Source organism: Sordaria macrospora, chromosome 2, assembly GCF_033870435.1.
Source record: "Sordaria macrospora chromosome 2, complete sequence".
Taxonomy (NCBI): Eukaryota; Fungi; Ascomycota; class Sordariomycetes; order Sordariales; family Sordariaceae; genus Sordaria; species Sordaria macrospora.
In genome coordinates this window covers 626,532-643,492 of record NC_089372.1, presented here as the reverse complement: position 1 = coordinate 643,492, position 16,961 = coordinate 626,532, and the positions used below count along the sequence as shown (strand labels likewise).

At 51.8% G+C, this 16,961-nt stretch overlaps 6 protein-coding genes across 6 annotated transcripts; 4 read left to right on the top strand and 2 right to left on the bottom strand.

Annotated features, from left to right (window-relative positions):
• Window positions 1-975: 975 nt before the first annotated feature.
• Window positions 976-2,259, bottom strand: SMAC4_05532 (uncharacterized protein). The gene is made up of 2 exons (XM_003349200.2): window positions 1,703-2,259; window positions 976-1,625 (listed from the first exon to the last, which is right to left on the bottom strand). The coding sequence occupies exons 1-2, from the start codon at window positions 2,024-2,026 to the stop codon at window positions 1,119-1,121; spliced, it is 831 nt and encodes a 276-aa protein (XP_003349248.1). The 5' UTR covers window positions 2,027-2,259; the 3' UTR covers window positions 976-1,118.
• Window positions 2,260-2,581: 322 nt separating this feature from the next.
• Window positions 2,582-3,693, top strand: SMAC4_05531 (uncharacterized protein). The gene is made up of 4 exons (XM_003349199.2): window positions 2,582-2,743; window positions 2,884-2,909; window positions 3,173-3,350; window positions 3,485-3,693. The coding sequence occupies exons 1-4, from the start codon at window positions 2,682-2,684 to the stop codon at window positions 3,537-3,539; spliced, it is 321 nt and encodes a 106-aa protein (XP_003349247.1). The 5' UTR covers window positions 2,582-2,681; the 3' UTR covers window positions 3,540-3,693.
• A 1,976-nt stretch (window positions 3,694-5,669) lies between these two features.
• Window positions 5,670-8,363, top strand: SMAC4_05530 (uncharacterized protein). Its single transcript, XM_003349198.2, has 2 exons — window positions 5,670-7,819; window positions 7,909-8,363. The coding sequence occupies exons 1-2, from the start codon at window positions 6,373-6,375 to the stop codon at window positions 8,058-8,060; spliced, it is 1,599 nt and encodes a 532-aa protein (XP_003349246.1). The 5' UTR covers window positions 5,670-6,372; the 3' UTR covers window positions 8,061-8,363.
• Window positions 8,364-10,283: 1,920 nt separating this feature from the next.
• SMAC4_05529 (uncharacterized protein) lies at window positions 10,284-11,635 on the top strand. The gene is made up of 3 exons (XM_066090305.1): window positions 10,284-10,406; window positions 10,828-11,281; window positions 11,363-11,635. Exons 1-2 carry the CDS (start codon window positions 10,394-10,396, stop codon window positions 11,265-11,267), a joined length of 453 nt encoding a protein of 150 aa, XP_065945986.1. The 5' UTR covers window positions 10,284-10,393; the 3' UTR covers window positions 11,268-11,281; window positions 11,363-11,635.
• A 187-nt stretch (window positions 11,636-11,822) lies between these two features.
• Window positions 11,823-13,605, bottom strand: SMAC4_05528 (ribosome biogenesis protein Nhp2). Its single transcript, XM_003349196.2, has 2 exons — window positions 13,124-13,605; window positions 11,823-13,031 (listed from the first exon to the last, which is right to left on the bottom strand). The coding sequence occupies exons 1-2, from the start codon at window positions 13,413-13,415 to the stop codon at window positions 12,574-12,576; spliced, it is 750 nt and encodes a 249-aa protein (XP_003349244.1). The 5' UTR covers window positions 13,416-13,605; the 3' UTR covers window positions 11,823-12,573.
• A 379-nt stretch (window positions 13,606-13,984) lies between these two features.
• On the top strand, window positions 13,985-16,893 carry SMAC4_05527 (uncharacterized protein). Its single transcript, XM_003349195.2, has 3 exons — window positions 13,985-14,343; window positions 14,411-15,466; window positions 15,526-16,893. Exons 1-3 carry the CDS (start codon window positions 14,246-14,248, stop codon window positions 15,611-15,613), a joined length of 1,242 nt encoding a protein of 413 aa, XP_003349243.1. The 5' UTR covers window positions 13,985-14,245; the 3' UTR covers window positions 15,614-16,893.
• The last annotated feature ends 68 nt before the right edge of the window (window positions 16,894-16,961 follow it).

Here is a 16,961-nt window from a genome sequence, read left to right as displayed (position 1 = left end):
CGCAAGATGACGAGATCTTGAGAGTCTATTAGCGACCTCGCGCGTAAGTTTTGTAAAGTGCGTTATGGTAGGCAACTTTGACGGGTAACGAGGGTTGGTTAGGTATGGAGTTGAAGAAGTGATCTCCCCTTGAAGGAAGTTGACTTGGATGAGAGGCTCTCGTCAGTTGCCCCCCTAGAGAATTTAGGCTGATATAAATTTGGTTGAGGATATGATATGTTGTTTGTTGAACAAAAAGGGTGGGAGCTGCCAGTTGGGATGAAAATATCCAAAGGCGCAATCGACTGGGCGGAATCGGTCAAACAAGGAAGGTCCTACCCGTACCACTAAGAGCTACCAGTCGTGCCGTACGTAACGTGTATTAATTCCGTCTTGTCTTTCAGCCCACGTTGATGGAAACCGTTTGATTTTCAAACGAGGTGTTCATGAAGAGGTAGCGTCGAGAGAATCGTTGGGTCCGAAAGGGCTACTGAACGTCAGCTTGGGACTTTGGCGCAATTTTGTAAGTCGGATGTCTAAAATCCCCAGTCTTTCGAGTCAAAATCCTTGATGTCTTGGAAAGTGTTGTTGAGATGAAGTTGAAGACAATTCGAGATTGAGCCAAGAAACGGGAAACATGAGGCGGCAGCTGAGGCCCCTGCATTCGGTCATTGGTCCACCCAAGCGCCGCTAAAACGTTACGGGGATCCATGCATCCCTGGCGTTGAGGTCTGGGGTACCTTTTCCACCTTTTCATGATATCCCGTCTGTGAACTCTAATGGTTCGATGGTGGTGACTTTATTTTTTTTTTCAAAATCTCGGGTTTTCAGTAAAATATCAGCTCTTCTGCCAGCTTCTTCCAGCCTGTCATGATGTTCTGCCATGCCCTCAAGACCCTCTTCACCACTACATCCGTCAACTCGGGTATCATTTCGTATGACAAAGACCAACTCAAGTTCAAGCATGCTCCTATTGTAACAAGTGCCTAAGCGGGGAAGATACACAATGCTCATATCGTAATAGTACAGTTCCATTTTGGTCATTACCTTCCTTTACCCCCGTACCATAGGTATCCTGGTGGTCCCTTTCTGCAGAACCACCTCATCTTCATCCATCTCTCTTATTGAAGTCCTCCCATTTATGGCCTGCCAACGTTCATCAACAGGTTCGTCCCCTTGCCACCACCGGGCAGGTACGCCACGTTGGGGTTGGAAGCCAGAACCTGCGCGATCTCCCTGGAAGCCTCAATCTTTCTGATCTGGATCAAGCCATCGCCAGCCTTGGCAATAGCCTTGCTGATGGTCTCTGCACTCTCGGCCTCACCCTCGGCGCGGATGACGTTGGCCTGGCGCTCCTGCTCGGCGCGCTCGACGATGAAGCGCGCACGCTCGGCATCCTGCTGCGCAATCTGCTTCTGCTCGACGGCCTTGGTGAACTCCTTGCCGAAGGTCATGTGGGTGATGGAAACGTCCTCGAGCGCAATATTGAACTCGGCGGCGCGCTTGACCAGGTCGGCGCGGATGCGCTGCGAGACGGCCTCGCGCTGGGTGATGAGCTCGGCGGCGTCGAACTGGGCGACGATGGACTTGAGGACTTCGTTGCCGATAGAGGGGAGGACACGCTCGTCGTAATCTTGGCCGAGGTTCTGTGAGAATAGCAGTTAGTAAGCTGTCCGTCGTAAAGGTAGTCATCGGAAGGCGCAGGTTCAAGTTGTAAACGCACCTGGTAAATCTTGGGCAGAGCTTGCACCTCAGGACGGTGCAGGACTCTGAGGGTCAAGCTGACCATCTGCAAATCCTTGGAGCCGGTGGTGGTAGGGATGATGCGAGGCTTGGTGCGAACATCGAAGACGATGGCCTTCTGCAGCCATGGGATCAGGAAGTGTGTGCCCTCGTTGACGACGGTCTCCTTCACACCGGCAACTCTGTCGAAGATAACCGCCCGCGAACCACCCTTGACGTCGTAGATGGAGTTCTGGAGAAGAGCCACACCAACAGTTGCCGGGATGGCGAACTTGGTGAGCATGTCCAACCCTCTTGCCGCCATTGTGAATATCGGTTTCTTTGAATCGGTCGATTACGGGAGGTTGTGATAAAAGATCGAAAAGGTCCGACGGTTCAAGGACTCGAAGTGTTCGTGGATGGATGTGTCGTTTCCGGGGATACCTGAAGGTGGGCTATGGGATATCGCACTACGTCGTGGACCGTGGATCGTGGTGGTGGTGCTCCCCCAGTTCTCTAGCAACAGGCAAGCAGCAGCAGTCGTTCTGCGATGGATGGAGCTTCTGGCAAAAAGTGGAGTGCCATGCCGCCCGGACCAGGCCCAGCTCTCCAAGCTCCCCGCATGTCTTTGCTTCAGTGCTGCAATTCAGAACTTCAGTGAGGTTCATAGATTGATGGTCCGTGCACCTCGTTCACAGGCGGGCAGGTCGGATGGAGGCTCAAAAAGAAAAAGGTACAAAACGTAAGTACCTCCCCACGCTAATCCCTTTTCAGCCTCCAGCACTCGGGATTCCGACTGCCAGTGACGGCTCCATGGCACTTGGCAACTGCCAACCACTCAGTGTCGACTGATTTCGAACTTCGTCAAACCCGGTCCAACGCCGCGCGAAGCTCTTCCCGAACCTTTACGACGACTGCGTCCTCACCACGACCCAATTGATACCCCCATAGCGCGTTTCGCGACAACACATATAATCAAGATGCGTCCCACTCAGATGATGCTCGGCGGCGGCGGCGGCGCCCCCATCGGCAAGCACAACCAGTCAGTCATTCCCAGCGTAGATTTCGAGAGAGAGCCCGGAACTTGGCACAAGCTTGTACCGGCGATGCGCCCTTTTCCCTTTGCGCCGGCACCCCCTCCGACCCAACTTTGGATGTTAACTAACATGCATGTCTGTATAGCTTCCTTGGTGGCTGGGGTAACTTTGGTGAGTAGGAACCTTTTGCACTTGACGATGCACCGAAACGAAAACACACGGCGATTCTTCAACAACGGGAAATACCGGGATGGCAGGAAATGGGGAATTATGAGGGAACGAGAGATGGCCGACTACACGGAGGAGGAAGAACCTTGATGACCGCCCGCCCACCCGTCCGCCCACACGCCGAAACCCTTAACGAACGAACCGACGAACCCGATACAGAAGAACAAGAACGATCTAACCATGTTGTTTCTCTTCCCGACGAATAGGTGGCATGAAGCAGAAGGGCATCATCTCCTACGGTATCAGCCCTAACCGCCAGAACCCCCTCGCCGGCACTGCCCACGACGCCGTCTTCAACACCTTCAGACGTGTCAGCTCCCAGTTCCTCTACTGGGCCCCCTCCCTTGTTGCCGGCTACTACATCATGAACTGGGCTGTCGAGCGGTACGTTGTTATATCACCACCACCACCACCACCACCACCCACAGCCCCGAGGGATTTCGATCACGAGGTGGCAAAGGAGGGAGATCGTCTTTTAAGAAGAGGGCAATATTCTAACAGGGTACTCTGTTGGTTAGGAATGAGTACCTCAACTCGAAGGCAGGTCGTGCTGAGTTCGCCGGTCAGGAGTAAGCGATGGACTTTACGATACTACTTGGACGTGGAACCAGGGTGCAGTCCCCGAGAGAGGGAACTGGTGCTCAATAGACTAACCTGTATATCACCATCATTATCCTTACACGGTTCGAATGGGAGTCGACTTAGACAAGATATGGGACCTCTTTTTGAGTATCGGCATGTGCTGGGTTGGACATACGACGATTGGAATCGCCAGCTTCTTAACTGTTCGCTCGACCTCAACAATCGCATGTGACTCTCGGTCTTCCACAATCCTATCCTTTCCGCCACCATCCGGACGTCTACCTACATCCAGCTTTTAGCCCTTGGTTTCAACCGTCGAGCATTCTGCCAGCCCGTGGGTCAGTCTTCAGTGACTGCCGGTGCCCGCTTGCCGGCTTTACCAGACCTTGCGAGAACCGCGAGAAAGCTGATGCGTTGGACATCTCCACGGAGTCCGATTCTGTCAATCTCGCGCTTGGGAATCGTTATAACTGCTGAGAAGGCTGAACCCATAGCCTTGCCTCGCAGTATAACGTATCACCACGCCTGTGAGACAGAATCTCCTACTTCATATCCCGTTCTCTCTAGTAACAAGTCAGTCAGGCCTGCTCACCGTCCACCTCTCCACGGGTAAGCATGTAGACATATAACCTCCAACTTCCTCCTCTTGTTGTCATCACTCCAGCGTCAGGTAACCACTGGTTAGGACGTTTCTTCAACCCCCTCTTATGAAAGGTCCTAACCAACCGCACCCAAACCTTCAAGTAACTCGCTTTATATACCTAAAACTCTGGCGACGCACCACACCTAGCTTCCAGACCGCCTTCATAATTCTATCCAGGACGCATCCAGGGTAACATCCCAAGTAAGTATAAGTGGATGTTAGTCCCCGACTGCTATTGGCATCACTCATGCCCGAAACCCATAAGCTATTACGTCTAGCCGCATTTTCCAGAAGCCCTCTGACAGAAAACCGGTCGGTGAGGAAGCAGAAAAGACACTATTAGCCCAACCACCGAAGCTTAAGCAGGACTCAGGGGTAAAACTAAGCAATGCCCCATTTTCCACAATTTTGGTTGACATTTTTGCATTTCGGTTTTTCGCTACAGTTGCATTGGGGCTGTCAATGGTATCAGGGCGATAATGAATCTCGCCATTTGCGAGAGTTTGCAAGTTATAGTAGCATTTTGACGGGTCTGTTACATGGAGCATGGGTAGAGGAAGGGAAAATGGCGAGCATGTGAAATTGTGTGATCACAGGTTTTGCAACAGTGTGATAAAATTCAAGGTTGTCGAACAAATTGGGCGGATAGAGATTGAATAAAGAAGCTTCACGTTCAATCTATCGTTGTTGCTATTCCCCCACAGACAGAAAAAGAAAATCAACCAAGGAGATTCCATGTTGTGTCGAATCCAATGTTGAGTGGTTGTTCTATTGTGTTGACGCTTGTGGATGTGGAACCCCGCTAGATGCCCGGGCCATGGCCCATCGAGATAGCAGCGGCCGCGGCCAGGCAGTTCGATGCCGTCGGATTTCCCGCTCGCTCACTCGTTGTCAGTTCCCCTCAGTCAGTCGGGAGGAACACGTGAAAAGAATCAGTGGATGAAATGGCATTTGTTGAGCATTGCTGTTATGGAACCCTGTCTAGATTTCCAAAGCCCATAGTTTTGATGAATAACCGCTGTGTTGTTACTATCCCCGTCCGGCTAGCGTCCCGTTGTGTTGGCGATTGAAGTGTTGCTTGTGCTCCCTGATACCTGGGCGCCACTCAATTATTGAAGAGAAGGGAAAACATCACCATCACCACCACTTGACAATCCCGGTATAAAGGCGCAAGTAAATTCAGCCTCCAGGCCGGGGATGTTCAGTACTTGCATGTGCTGGGCTTCGTGCAGTTAATAAGAACCGGGGTTGTTAACTGTTGTCTAATGTCTTGCCTGTAAGATCGATAATGGTTTGGGCGGTCACCACCCTTTTCTTTTTTTTTCTCAGTTGTCGATTATTCAGAAAGGGAGTTCCGTTCGTATTATTGAATAGCCAACCAAGTCCAGACAAAGCGGGCTCTTTTGGGCGGGCCTCGGACATCCCATCCATCTCACCACCTGCGCCATTCGTTAGAGAGACAGGCAACATTTTTGCGACCTGAACTAAACTTCCACCTCCTCACTTTTAGTGTTTCAAGGAGAAGGGGGAAACACCTTTAGAAAGAAAGAGCGAACGATTGTTTTTGAATTAAAAAAGTTACACCGCGGTTGACGACATTGGCCCCTTCCTCTTCGCGACTCCCCTTTCCCGAGTCTCCAGCCTCCAGTCTGTCTCCAGACCTGGACCCCAACATCGTTGCCGTCTCCAGACTCCGGCCCTAGCTCGCTGCTTCTCGATCTTCCCCAAAAAGTTCCCCAACCGGATCTCGGCCAACAAATCAAACATACTACAAACCTAACGGGAACAAGCCATATCCACGTAACCGTTCGTTCCTCCAGCGCCCGTTCTTCTCTTTTGGCGGCTTTCAGTCCCATCATTTCCCATCTCCAACCATCCTCGCCGTCCACAACAGCGAAACAGAAGCAACCGAAACACCTTTCGGTCGGTCGCTGCGCAACACCAAACCTCGGCCGGGCAACAAACGCCCCTCCGTACCCTGCAGGCCACCCCCAAGCCTCAATCCCACGTCCGACGATTTTCCTTTTAGGGGCCGCGCAGTTGGAATTGACCATCTTACAACATCATCGATCTTTGCTCGAATAGACCGCCCCGTCGTCGCTGTCGCCGGTCACACAGTTGCAACTGCCACTGGGCGCGGTTCGCATTGGCGTCCTTCATGGCTTTCCCCGCGCTGGCAAGATGAACTCCCTAAACATCATCTCGGCCCGAGTATCACCGACGTCCAGCCCGACCCCGTCTCGATCGAACTCCATAAGCGCACTCAGTCTAGCCCACCATCTTAGCAAGGAGGACAGCGATAATCATGGGTCGCGCAGTAACGAAGAGCTGTTGGGCCTAGCCAACAACAACAAAAACAACACACTGTCAGAAGAGCCCGAGGAAAAGGAGACTTCTGCGCAAGGGGGATACGATGGACAGGGCTACGACCCCGGCGAGAAGACCCCTCTGCTAGCTCAAGGCCAGCCCAAGCCGCCGACGACATGGACATCTCTCCCCAAGCGCTTTGCGTTCGCCATTGTCGAGTCTATACGCTGGTTGCTCATGATGATCGCTGCGCCCGCCCTCTACGCGGTCGCCCTGTTCTACGATGTCGAGGGTAGCTTTGCGCCCGCCAAACAACTACGGAAACTGTTCGGTCGATATGGAGGAAATACGAAGGAGATGGCAATGGATTACCACGAGGCAGCTGCCCTCTCTGATGCCAACCTGGACGGTACGGGCAGCGGAGGAAGCATTCGCAAGTCACGAAAGTCTCGCCTCCATTCTAGCGGCTCCTCCTCGTCAGGACTCTCCTCCGAGTCCGAATCGGAAGTGGAAAGTCGGAGGGGTAGCAACAGCAGCGGCCGACGTCTCAAATCGAAATCATCCCAGGACTCTGAAGAAATTGCCCCGGCACGACGCTCCATACGAATCAAGCTTCACTCGGACGCCGACTCCCTACGACAGCGCAAGCAGCGAAAGGACCGCTCCTCCGCCACCGGCCGATCTACCACTAATAGCGACGGCAACGGCGGGTCCGGCCAGCAGAATCTCAGCGTCCCCGGCAATGACATCTCGGCCCAGCTCAAGTCGCCCACCTCGCCCGTCGGTGCCCTGACCAAGTACCCCAAGATGCCAGCACCCCCGAGGCCTCTGATCCCCAAGCGCCAGCCCTCGTACAAGATCAGCGCCGTCGACCCAGCCAGCCTCAAGCACCAAAAGACGCTCATCCTCGACCTCGACGAGACCCTAATTCACTCCATGTCCAAAGGCGGCCGCATGTCATCGGGCCACATGGTCGAAGTGCGACTGAACACGACTTATGTGGGCGTGGGCGGGCAACAGACCATCGGACCCCAGCACCCCATCCTCTACTACGTGCACAAGCGGCCGCACTGCGACGAGTTCCTCCGACGTGTCAGCAAGTGGTACAACCTGGTGGTGTTCACGGCTTCGGTGCAGGAGTATGCGGACCCCGTGATCGACTGGCTGGAGAGCGACCGCAAGTACTTCTCGGCTAGGTATTATCGGCAGCATTGCACGTTTAGACATGGGGCGTTTATCAAGGATCTGAGCTCGGTGGAGCCGGATCTGAGCAAGGTGATGATCTTGGATAATAGCCCGTTGAGTTATATGTTTCATCAGGGTATGTTGTTCTTTTCCCTTTTCCTTCGGGACAAGATGCTTTGCAAAAAAAGAAAAAGGACGTGTGCTAACAGAAATACACAAAAACAGACAATGCAATACCCATACAAGGCTGGATCAGCGATCCGACCGACGTCGACCTAATGTACTTGATACCCTTCCTCGAAGGTCTGCAGTACGTGTCGGACGTGAGAGCCCTGCTAGCCTTGAGAGACGGAGAGGATGGGCAGCATGCAGCTTGACGGTTTATTTGTTTGTTGCTATTTTATTGCTTGTTTCGTTGCTTTTGCGAGCTGTATGAAAGTTGGAGGGATATATGTGTAAAGAAAGGAGAGACAGAAGAGAGCATGAGCGAGTGAGGAAGGAGGATGACGAAGCAAGATATATACCAGATATCGACAGGTATTATTATACGCACTATTAGAGATGAGGATCAGCGAAGCATCTGGGCCGAGTTTCTTTTCTTCTGTCTATGACTGTCATATCAACTACTCGTTGCAAGTTCTTGCACCTTTACACTTTTACCTATGGAAGGGTAACCCAACTCTCTCCAACCGCAGGGAGGAAGTTAACGGCCCATTACCCACATCCGTGAGACCCTTTATCGCCCACCCGTTCACGCTTGGAAGATCATATGTCCATGTTTAATGTTCTGCATGAACGGTCGAGGATCTTGAGCTTAACTGGCATAATACCCTTCAGCAGCTTCGGATTGCTTTCCCCTCACTCTGATTGCGCCGAAGAAAGAATAGACAGGGAGAACAGAGGTCTGGACTCAACGGTCCCACTCAGGGATTTTGTTGAGATCCAGGGTCTTGAGAGCCAAGCTCACCATATCGTGGCTGATATCGATGGTATTCCTGGCATCTGGTATCCGGCAGCCGCAGACCGTCCACTCACCGGCCGGTGTGCAAGTATTTACACGTGTAGGTGACGGGGCATTGGACATCCTGGTCAACTTTCAGGAACAGGTCAAGGTATCTCACCTATCCCATTGTTCGACTGTGATAGAATAACATTGGATAGATCGGGCCTAGGCCACACCACCAGAACCACGACAATGTTGAAGCTATCAACGCGGCCGTGATCCTATTATGATTTTACATTTATTCGTCCTGTAGACGGATATTGCTCCTTTCAAATTTCTTCAGCCCTATGCAGTCATGGGTATGTTGCAAAAACCTCCTGTGCAGTCTACGTTGAGCTATCAGTCAGGTACACTACCAGTCTGAACTGGACACCCCGAGGTAACCCCTGGGACACAAACGTCACTGTGGAACTTCTTCCCATGGTCTTCAAGATGGGCGGTAAACCATCCACTGTTTCCGGTATTGCTTCCGAAACTGGATCACGATGTTGCCTCCGCTGTCTGTTCAAAGTCTAAACTTGGCCTTGGAAGTCAAGAACAAACTGCACTGCCTCAACTTCAGCTTGCTCGCTTCGATTCCAGATTCCAGGATCGCGAGTCTGAATCCACTTTCAATCGTCAGAAACGTACAATTCCATGGTGGAGAGTGTTCAGCTTTGGATGGTTTGGGAATGAAATCCGAAACCTGTATAGACAGGAATTAGAATTAGAGGGACTAATGGAAGCACCGTGTAAGTCAACAGACAGAGAGAGGGGCAGTAACGGCTCAACGGATTCAACGGGGGAAGATAACTCGGCATAGGAGGAATTCCCATCTGTAATCATGCAATTGCTTTTACGGTACTCCTCTGTTTCACCATTTGGGTACCGTGACTTTCTGGCTTGACTTGCAATTCAATTCAAGCTAACCCCTTCTGCCCCTCATCAAACTAACAACAAGAACTGACTGACAGAAGATCGTGGTTGAATCGGATGGCCAGGACGGTGCCCGCGGATGATGGGGATGTTGAGGTTACGATGAAAGGCGGGGCACCTACCATTCCGCATTGGGGAAAGCGCTGAATGGTCGAGGTTCGTTCATGAGAGGTGGTGACATCATCTTGCAGGGTACATCAAAGATGCAAGTCTGGGGAAAGCTCGACCGACGGAGCGATGATGTTATGGTTCGTTTTCCTTCTGTAACCAGGGCAATTTTACGGTGAAAGTTTGAAGTATGTCCAATTAACATTCGGGAATGTCGATGAAAAGATGTAAAAAAAGAGGAGACATTGGGATGTTCCATCGGTGATTCTCACTGTGAATTTGGAGGTTGTTTCGTCCTTGCTTCTTGTTCGGTTGTTGTTGTTCGTTGCCTGTTCAGCTTGGTTGACAGGTTGACTGGCCTGGGCCTGCTGGGCTGGGCTCATGGATGCTTGCTTGCTTTGGTTCTCTCGCCTGGTTGCGTTGCTTGGTTGACGGAAGATCGTGGTGACGCACAAAGAATCTCGCGCCCTGGCAGTGGAGGCCCAGCCAGATCCTCCCGTCCCGTCGTACTTTATAACCACCACTTCCCTCCCCCCTCCATCTCGCTTTTTGCTTTGCTTCTCCAATACAATCAACTGAACAAAACAACAAACTTCTCCAAACGAGAATAACGACTTCGACGATACCCAAACAACCATCAGCTACTACCACTTTATAACCTACTACACAATACCAACCGCCATCATGTCTCTTCACTGTTAGTAGCACCCTCTTCTTTCCTCCTGTCAATCTCACATTGCATCCGTCTGCGCGTGCACCTAGGTGGTTCATTCTTCGGCCTCCATCTCAAAACGGCAACAACACGATCGAAATATCTCGACAAATTGACTAGCATCTCGAGTTTGCCCTCGATTCTCGTTATCCTCGACACCAACTGTGCTTCAAAAGCATCGCGTTTTGGTTTGCGGTTGCTATGAGAAATGGCACGCGGCAGCCTATGACGTAGGGGGCACGAGCGGGGCGGGCCACGGGATGCACGTCAAACAACAACACCCAACACAGCACAGCACGAACAAATTGGGACGAACCAAAGAATGAACCACCGCACCGCAACGCAACGCACAAACATTGAGCATCAACAATCATAACCAACCATGATACTAACTCCCTCCCTCCAGATCTCCCCCCCGTCAAGCCCTCGGCCATCGCCCTCGGCACCATCTTCAACCACACCACCGAGCTGGCCATCATGACCCCTCTCTTCGGCCAGGCCTACCAGCGCGCCAGAATCTCCAACAGCAAGGAGGAGTTCGCCAAGTCGCGCGAGGCCACCTCGGCCGTCATGGCCTGGGGCTCTTCCCTCGCCGGCTCCGCTCTCCAGTCCTACGGCATCGGCGCCCTCATCAACGCCACCGGCACCCTCAGCTACCGCGGCGCCGCCTACCTCGGCGCGCTCATCTTCGCCGCCACCTCGGCTCCCGGCTTCATCTCTGAGATGTTCGTCGAGAAGCGTGCCTTCGAGACCGTCGGCATCAACGTCCTCGCCAAGCTCTTCGAGACCGTCGGCCTTTCTGTCTTCCTTACCTGGTGGGGAACGCGCACCAACCCTTTTGAGTAGTGGGTAACCCTATTGTAAACTCCCTATTTACTAGATCTTCTGGTCGATCTACTCTCTCCTAGACATGATGGGCTAACATTGGATATATTCTCTAGCTCCTCCGCTACCTCCGGCTCCCCTAACCTCGGCCGCACGAGCTGGCGTGCCGAGTAAAGGGTTTCTTCTCTACTAGTAAAGAAACTCTTTGGGATGGTTTAATGAAGTTAATGATAATGGGAACTTGAAGTATCGCACCTACAATTTGGAGTGTGAGCGTTCGTTCCTGGGCTTTTCCTTATTTTATTCTTTAGTACCCTCTGTACTTGTAGTATCAAGCTATTAGCATATCAGCATCCCTGAGATGAATGGAAGACGCTGGTGATAGCTCACTTTTTCTGTCCGCGGTTGTGATGTTGGTAATTGATGACCACTTTGCTGTGCTCGTGAATGACTTTGACTGCGTACTGTAGGCGTCGCCAGTTGACAAACAGCTTTGCCCTCCATGATGGGAGAAAAGGAACGATGTCACAGCAAAACGCGAACACTCTTTGTTGGAGAAGAGGATAACGAGATTGAGACAGATGATCTTGGTATTCCTTTTCTCATCATATATACCGTACAAAAAATACAAAGTGTGTTTACCCCACAGAACGCCTTCCAATTCTTTTAATGACAGCAAGTACTAACCAGCGCCAAAAATCCATAACCTTTCGAATGCCAGGATAGACCAAGAAAATGTGTCAACCTGGTAAAAAAGACGAGACCCATCATATGAATGCTCTCTATCTATAGCTTAGATAAAAGCCCAAGAACCAACCAAGTCAACCAGCCCGTGAGAGCTGAGCTGACCGGATGTGATCAATGCGGAAGAGATGATGATCGGTATCCGACCGTCGTTTGCCTGATGAGAGTGGTGGGAGTTCGAAACGGAGACAGACAATGGTATCGAGGGAAGACAAGAGTGACAGAGGTGTGATTAGAGTGCCAACTTGCTTCTTCATCCTCCAGTCCCCAAACCAAGGTACGAGTCCACGGAGAACAGAACAGTTCTTCGCACCTCCTGCCGGCCGGCTTCCAAATCTTCAAGGGGATCTGATCGGTCGCATGTTCTTTCTCTCTCTCTCTCTCTCTCTCTGCAACAAAAGACGGCCCGGTTGTCTGAGCAAAAAGCACATACGCACACGAACAACTCTGGCTAGACAAGCAGACTGCACAATCACACTGACACCAGTAGTGGTACCATGTTCTCATGCCCCGACCCGTCGTCGCCATCGTGTCGCTGCAGTCTTTCATTTTTTTTCTTTGCTTTTGCATCAACACCGCCAATTTAGGCCTTGTTGACGCGCGCCTCGATCTGGAGCTGGTGGGTACCCTTGACCCAAGGCTCGACCTGGACGTTCCACTGTTTTTGCGCCGTCTTGACGAGCTCCTTGTAGGCCTCGAGGTACTCGGCGGGGTCGACCTTCTTGTCATCGGCATCACCCTTGGCAGACTCCTTGCCGGAAGACTTCTTGCCCTCGGGCTTGAGCATGACCACCGAGGTGGCGCGCTTGGTGCAGGCGGCGACACCAAGGTCGGCGCGCGAGCGGATGTACAGGTAGGGGACGCCGTGCTCCTCGCACAGGATGGGGAAGTGCATGATCACGTCCATGGGCGAGATGTCGCCGGCAATGATGACGAGGCCGGGAGCGTCGGCGGGAGGGGAGGCAGCGGTCCGGAGGGGGCACTTCTTGATGGCCTTCTCGCACTCTTTTACGCCACGGTGGATGGACTTGAGCTTGGCGCCTGTTGAACAATCCTGTTAGTGATCTGTCTCGTGGAACTGGGATGGTATTTGCGCTTCAATGGCTGAATTGAAGAGGAATTGGCAGACATACCCTTCTTGATGAGCTTGTAAATCTTCTTGTGGGTCTTGTCGTCGGCGAGGGGAAGGGCAAAGGGAACGAGCTCCTCGGCGGTCTTGACAACATCCTCAGGGTCGACGGAACCCTCCTTCTCGAGGTGGGCTTCGACGGCCTTGGCGAGCTTCTCGGTCTTCTCCTTCTTCTCCTTCTTGTCCGACTTCTTCTCCTTCTTGACGCCGGCGTCCTCGGTCAGAGCCTTCTTCTCCTTCTTGTCCTTCTTCTCGGACTTGTCCTTCTTCTCCTTGATCTTATCGGTGGAACCCATCTTGTCGGATTGGATTATATATGTGTGTGTGTTGTTGGTGGTTTGGTTGGGTATGGTTGTTGGTTGGTGGGGGTATCAAACAGGAATTAAGAATTGGGGAGTATTGTCACAAACAATCACCGACTGCAGTAAAAGAAAAAAAGTTACTGGGTTGGGGCGTCAAGGTAATTGGTATCGTGATGGGGTTGATCGCGAACGGATTCTTCAACGCAGATTTTACTGGGTCCATCAGACTGACCCAGTCAATCAGAGCAGAGCGGCGCAACCAAAAATTTGTAGGCCAATTGTAAAGCCGTTCCGCCGACAGCCGATAAGGCAGGTTAGTGTCTGGGTTTTGGTGCGATAACGATTTCGGGCCTGCGATAAGCTTGCGATAAGAAATGTCTGGACATTAGATTGCTTGGCGTCCACCTTTTGCCCGGTGGGGTTCTCCAGTTTTGACCGACAGGGATTAGCAGCCTTGGAACATGAGTGGAGCCGCTGTGTCTAGCCTGCCGCAAAGCTGCAAGTCCCACTAAATTTCTTAGAGCCTGTGATACCTCAAAGCGCACTCAATCCATTGACTCACATTGACAATTCAGTGCCAGCAAAAAGTCCACAATCCCAAGTGAATTTGGTCCCGTTCTGGAAGCTATTGTTGGAGACGTTTTTGCAACCAACAGCCTTGTCATTCCCCGCCCATATCGATTTCATAGATATCCGCCCAGTATCATTCGTAAAGTCCACAGCCTCGAGCAGGGAACAAGCGCATTCTTAACTTCAACATCACACATCCACAATATTCGAGTCCATATCTCAGTAACATACAGAGACACACACAGAAGCTCACCATGGCGCCGTCGCAAATGAGCTATGCCCCTACGTTGGGCAAGCTCCTCAAGTCTCTCAACTCCCAACCCTTGGAGGCTTCCATTGAGTCCCTCATTTAGTACGCTTATGCTCATTTTTATATTATGCCTTGCATGTACATATCAGCTTCTAACATGATTGGGCAGCCTCCTAAAACGTCGCCAAGTCAAGGGTGATGATATCGCCAATGCCACCGCTCATATGCTGCTCCAAGTCGTCGCCAAGTCTAAGTGGCAGAGCGTCGACCAGCTGCTCGCAAAGGTCTCCAACACTGGCCTCAGACTCGCCCAAGCCGCCCCTACCGAGCTAGTCATTGGCAATGTCGTCCGCCGAGTGATGGGTCTCATTCGTGATGAGGCTACCGAGGAGAGAAACGCCGACGAGATGGGCGACTCAGTATCCGACCTCTCCCAGCTTCCCGCAACGCCCACCATGTCCTCGAGGCCAGGCCCTACGCCCATCCGCGCCGGCACCGGACTCCCCATGTCCAAGTCCATGTTCAACCTTCTTTGCGTCACAGAGACCGTTTCATCACCAGCCACCGGCACATCCACCCCCATGTCACAGGGTGCATCTGCCAACATGCATGCCCTACGGTCCGAAGTTATCGATGGCATCGAAGAGATCATGGACGAGATTAGCCAGGCGGACGACCAGATTGCGGGCTTTGCCGACATCCAGATTCACCCCGGCGACTACGTTCTCGCCTACCTCCCTTCCCCAACAGTCGAGCGATTCCTCATCAAGGCGGCAGCAAAGCGGAGGTTTACCGTCTTCCTCGCTAGCGGCGAGCGTCAAAAACCCGGCGAGGCGCCCCACGCTGCCCTGCGTAAGAAGCTCAACGGTCTCGGGGTCAACACCATCAGCCTGGCTAGCAACGGCCTGATGGCTTACATGCCTCGGGTGAACAAGGTGGTCATCGGCGCTAAGGCCGTATATGCGAACGGAGGTGTTTCCACGGAGAGCGGGTGCAGCATTGCCGCAAGGGCGGCGCGGGAGTACTCCAAGCCCGTTATCGTTCTAAGCGGTGTCTACAAGTTCACCCCCGCAGACCCGTCGGATGACGTGGCCGAGTTCGAGCAGGGAGACTCATCTGAGTTTGTCGAATATGCTGACGGCGAGGCCGTGAATGCCCTCGAGGTAGAGAACATCGTGGCTGAGTACCTGCCAGCGCAATATGTCGACGTCTACCTAACAAACCTGTAAGTCCATGAACCGAATATTTCGACCACTGCAAAGCAGAACACTAACAATTTCCCAGTGGTCCCCAAACGCGAGATCATCTTGCCACCATCATGGCTGACCACTACAAGTCCGAAGATATGGGCTTGTCTTTGCATCTACCTTAGAAAAAGCTGTAGAAGCACAGAAAAAAACAATGTCGAGAGTAATGTACCAAGTTGCCAGTCTAATGAAGCATGCCTTGATTTGTGTCTTGACTGTCTCGCTTTCTGCTTAAACTTAGCTGCCCGAGCTCCGCCCCGAGGTCCGTCGCCGACAATACAGGACAATGCCTTGCATATCGGCACACGGGAAGAGTCACATATGTGCCCTCGGAAATTGCCTGTCCGATGTTATTGTGCGTTTTTTGGCAGTCACGAACTGCCTCGCGTCCGGATGGGACATACTGCAGGTTCAGAGTTCCGACACCAGCAACCATCTTAATGATGTTGCGTGTCCGATCTCGAAACCATGCGGACTTACCACGCTCATCTGCTTTTTTTCGTCGACCAGGCTTGGAAGGACATGGCTAAGTGTGGTGACGGGGGGTATTATATGTGGTTATTATCTGCAACCTCGCCATGCTGCTATCGGAATTGGAAGTCGTGGCGAGTGTAGTATAGGATCGTTCGATAGCATATTTATAGGTAGAAAGAACTTGGAGTCCTGATTGCGGACATGTAGGCGTGATATTTTTTCGGGCTTCCCCGTACCCATGATATTTTTTTATTCTTCGAACTGGAAATCTTCTCTATACTTAATATCGTCTCCCTTCTCCTTTCCATCAATTCGTTCTTTTCCCTTTTCCTTACTATTCATCACAAGCTCAATCTTGCCCCCATCATCATTGCGTACTCTATAAGTTGGTCTATCATCAACTGCTCTTCATCATCTGAGGATCTTTTAGATACTTATACCTGTCCATCAACTTCATCATCATCTCTCTCTTGAGAATCAACATCTGTCTTCGAAACCATCGTTCTTCACCATCCGTGTGACTACTTAACTCTACACACCCGGTCGACCATCCCACGACTCTACAGACTCACGGCCTAAGATCATACTGCCTACACTTATACCGTTGACACTCATACGGACACACACTCACGACATACTCCCACGACATCCACACCCACGGGGTACATGCTCATGATCTATACTCGCACGATCTATAGGGTCTATACATCCGTAGTCTGAACACCCAATATATACACCCTCACCGTCTACATCTCCACGACATACGCTCACGATCTATACGGTCTATACATCTGCAGTCTATACATCCTATAGTCTATACACCCAAGATCTACACTCTCGCCGTCTATACCCTCAATCACAACATACACTCTCCCGACCTATACTCCCACGAGATAGACTACCATACCTAGGTAGTCTACACACCAAAGGTCCACCCGCGTACCTACGACCTCTCCTCCGAGACATCCAGAAAACAAACCCACGGCATTCGTCCAACAC

What these genes read in the sequence shown, in the direction of transcription:
- SMAC4_05532 (XM_003349200.2), bottom strand. Translation starts at nt 2,026, where the DNA reads ATGGCGGCAAGAGGGTTGGACATGCTCACCAAGTTCGCCATCCCGGCA. An exon ending in CTCTGCCCAAGATTTACCAG is followed by an intron (nt 1,626 to 1,702) that starts GTGCGTTTACAA and finishes CTATTCTCACAG; the next exon opens with AACCTCGGCCAAGATTACGA.
- SMAC4_05531 (XM_003349199.2), top strand. Translation starts at nt 2,682, where the DNA reads ATGCGTCCCACTCAGATGATGCTCGGCGGCGGCGGCGGCGCCCCCATC. An exon ending in TGGTGGCTGGGGTAACTTTG is followed by an intron (nt 2,910 to 3,172) that starts GTGAGTAGGAAC and finishes CCCGACGAATAG; the next exon opens with GTGGCATGAAGCAGAAGGGC. An exon ending in ATGAACTGGGCTGTCGAGCG is followed by an intron (nt 3,351 to 3,484) that starts GTACGTTGTTAT and finishes TCTGTTGGTTAG; the next exon opens with GAATGAGTACCTCAACTCGA.
- SMAC4_05530 (XM_003349198.2), top strand. Translation starts at nt 6,373, where the DNA reads ATGAACTCCCTAAACATCATCTCGGCCCGAGTATCACCGACGTCCAGC. An exon ending in GAGTTATATGTTTCATCAGG is followed by an intron (nt 7,820 to 7,908) that starts GTATGTTGTTCT and finishes ACACAAAAACAG; the next exon opens with ACAATGCAATACCCATACAA.
- SMAC4_05528 (XM_003349196.2), bottom strand. Translation starts at nt 13,415, where the DNA reads ATGGGTTCCACCGATAAGATCAAGGAGAAGAAGGACAAGTCCGAGAAG. An exon ending in TTACAAGCTCATCAAGAAGG is followed by an intron (nt 13,032 to 13,123) that starts GTATGTCTGCCA and finishes ATTGTTCAACAG; the next exon opens with GCGCCAAGCTCAAGTCCATC.
- SMAC4_05527 (XM_003349195.2), top strand. Translation starts at nt 14,246, where the DNA reads ATGGCGCCGTCGCAAATGAGCTATGCCCCTACGTTGGGCAAGCTCCTC. An exon ending in TCCATTGAGTCCCTCATTTA is followed by an intron (nt 14,344 to 14,410) that starts GTACGCTTATGC and finishes ATGATTGGGCAG; the next exon opens with CCTCCTAAAACGTCGCCAAG. An exon ending in GACGTCTACCTAACAAACCT is followed by an intron (nt 15,467 to 15,525) that starts GTAAGTCCATGA and finishes ACAATTTCCCAG; the next exon opens with TGGTCCCCAAACGCGAGATC.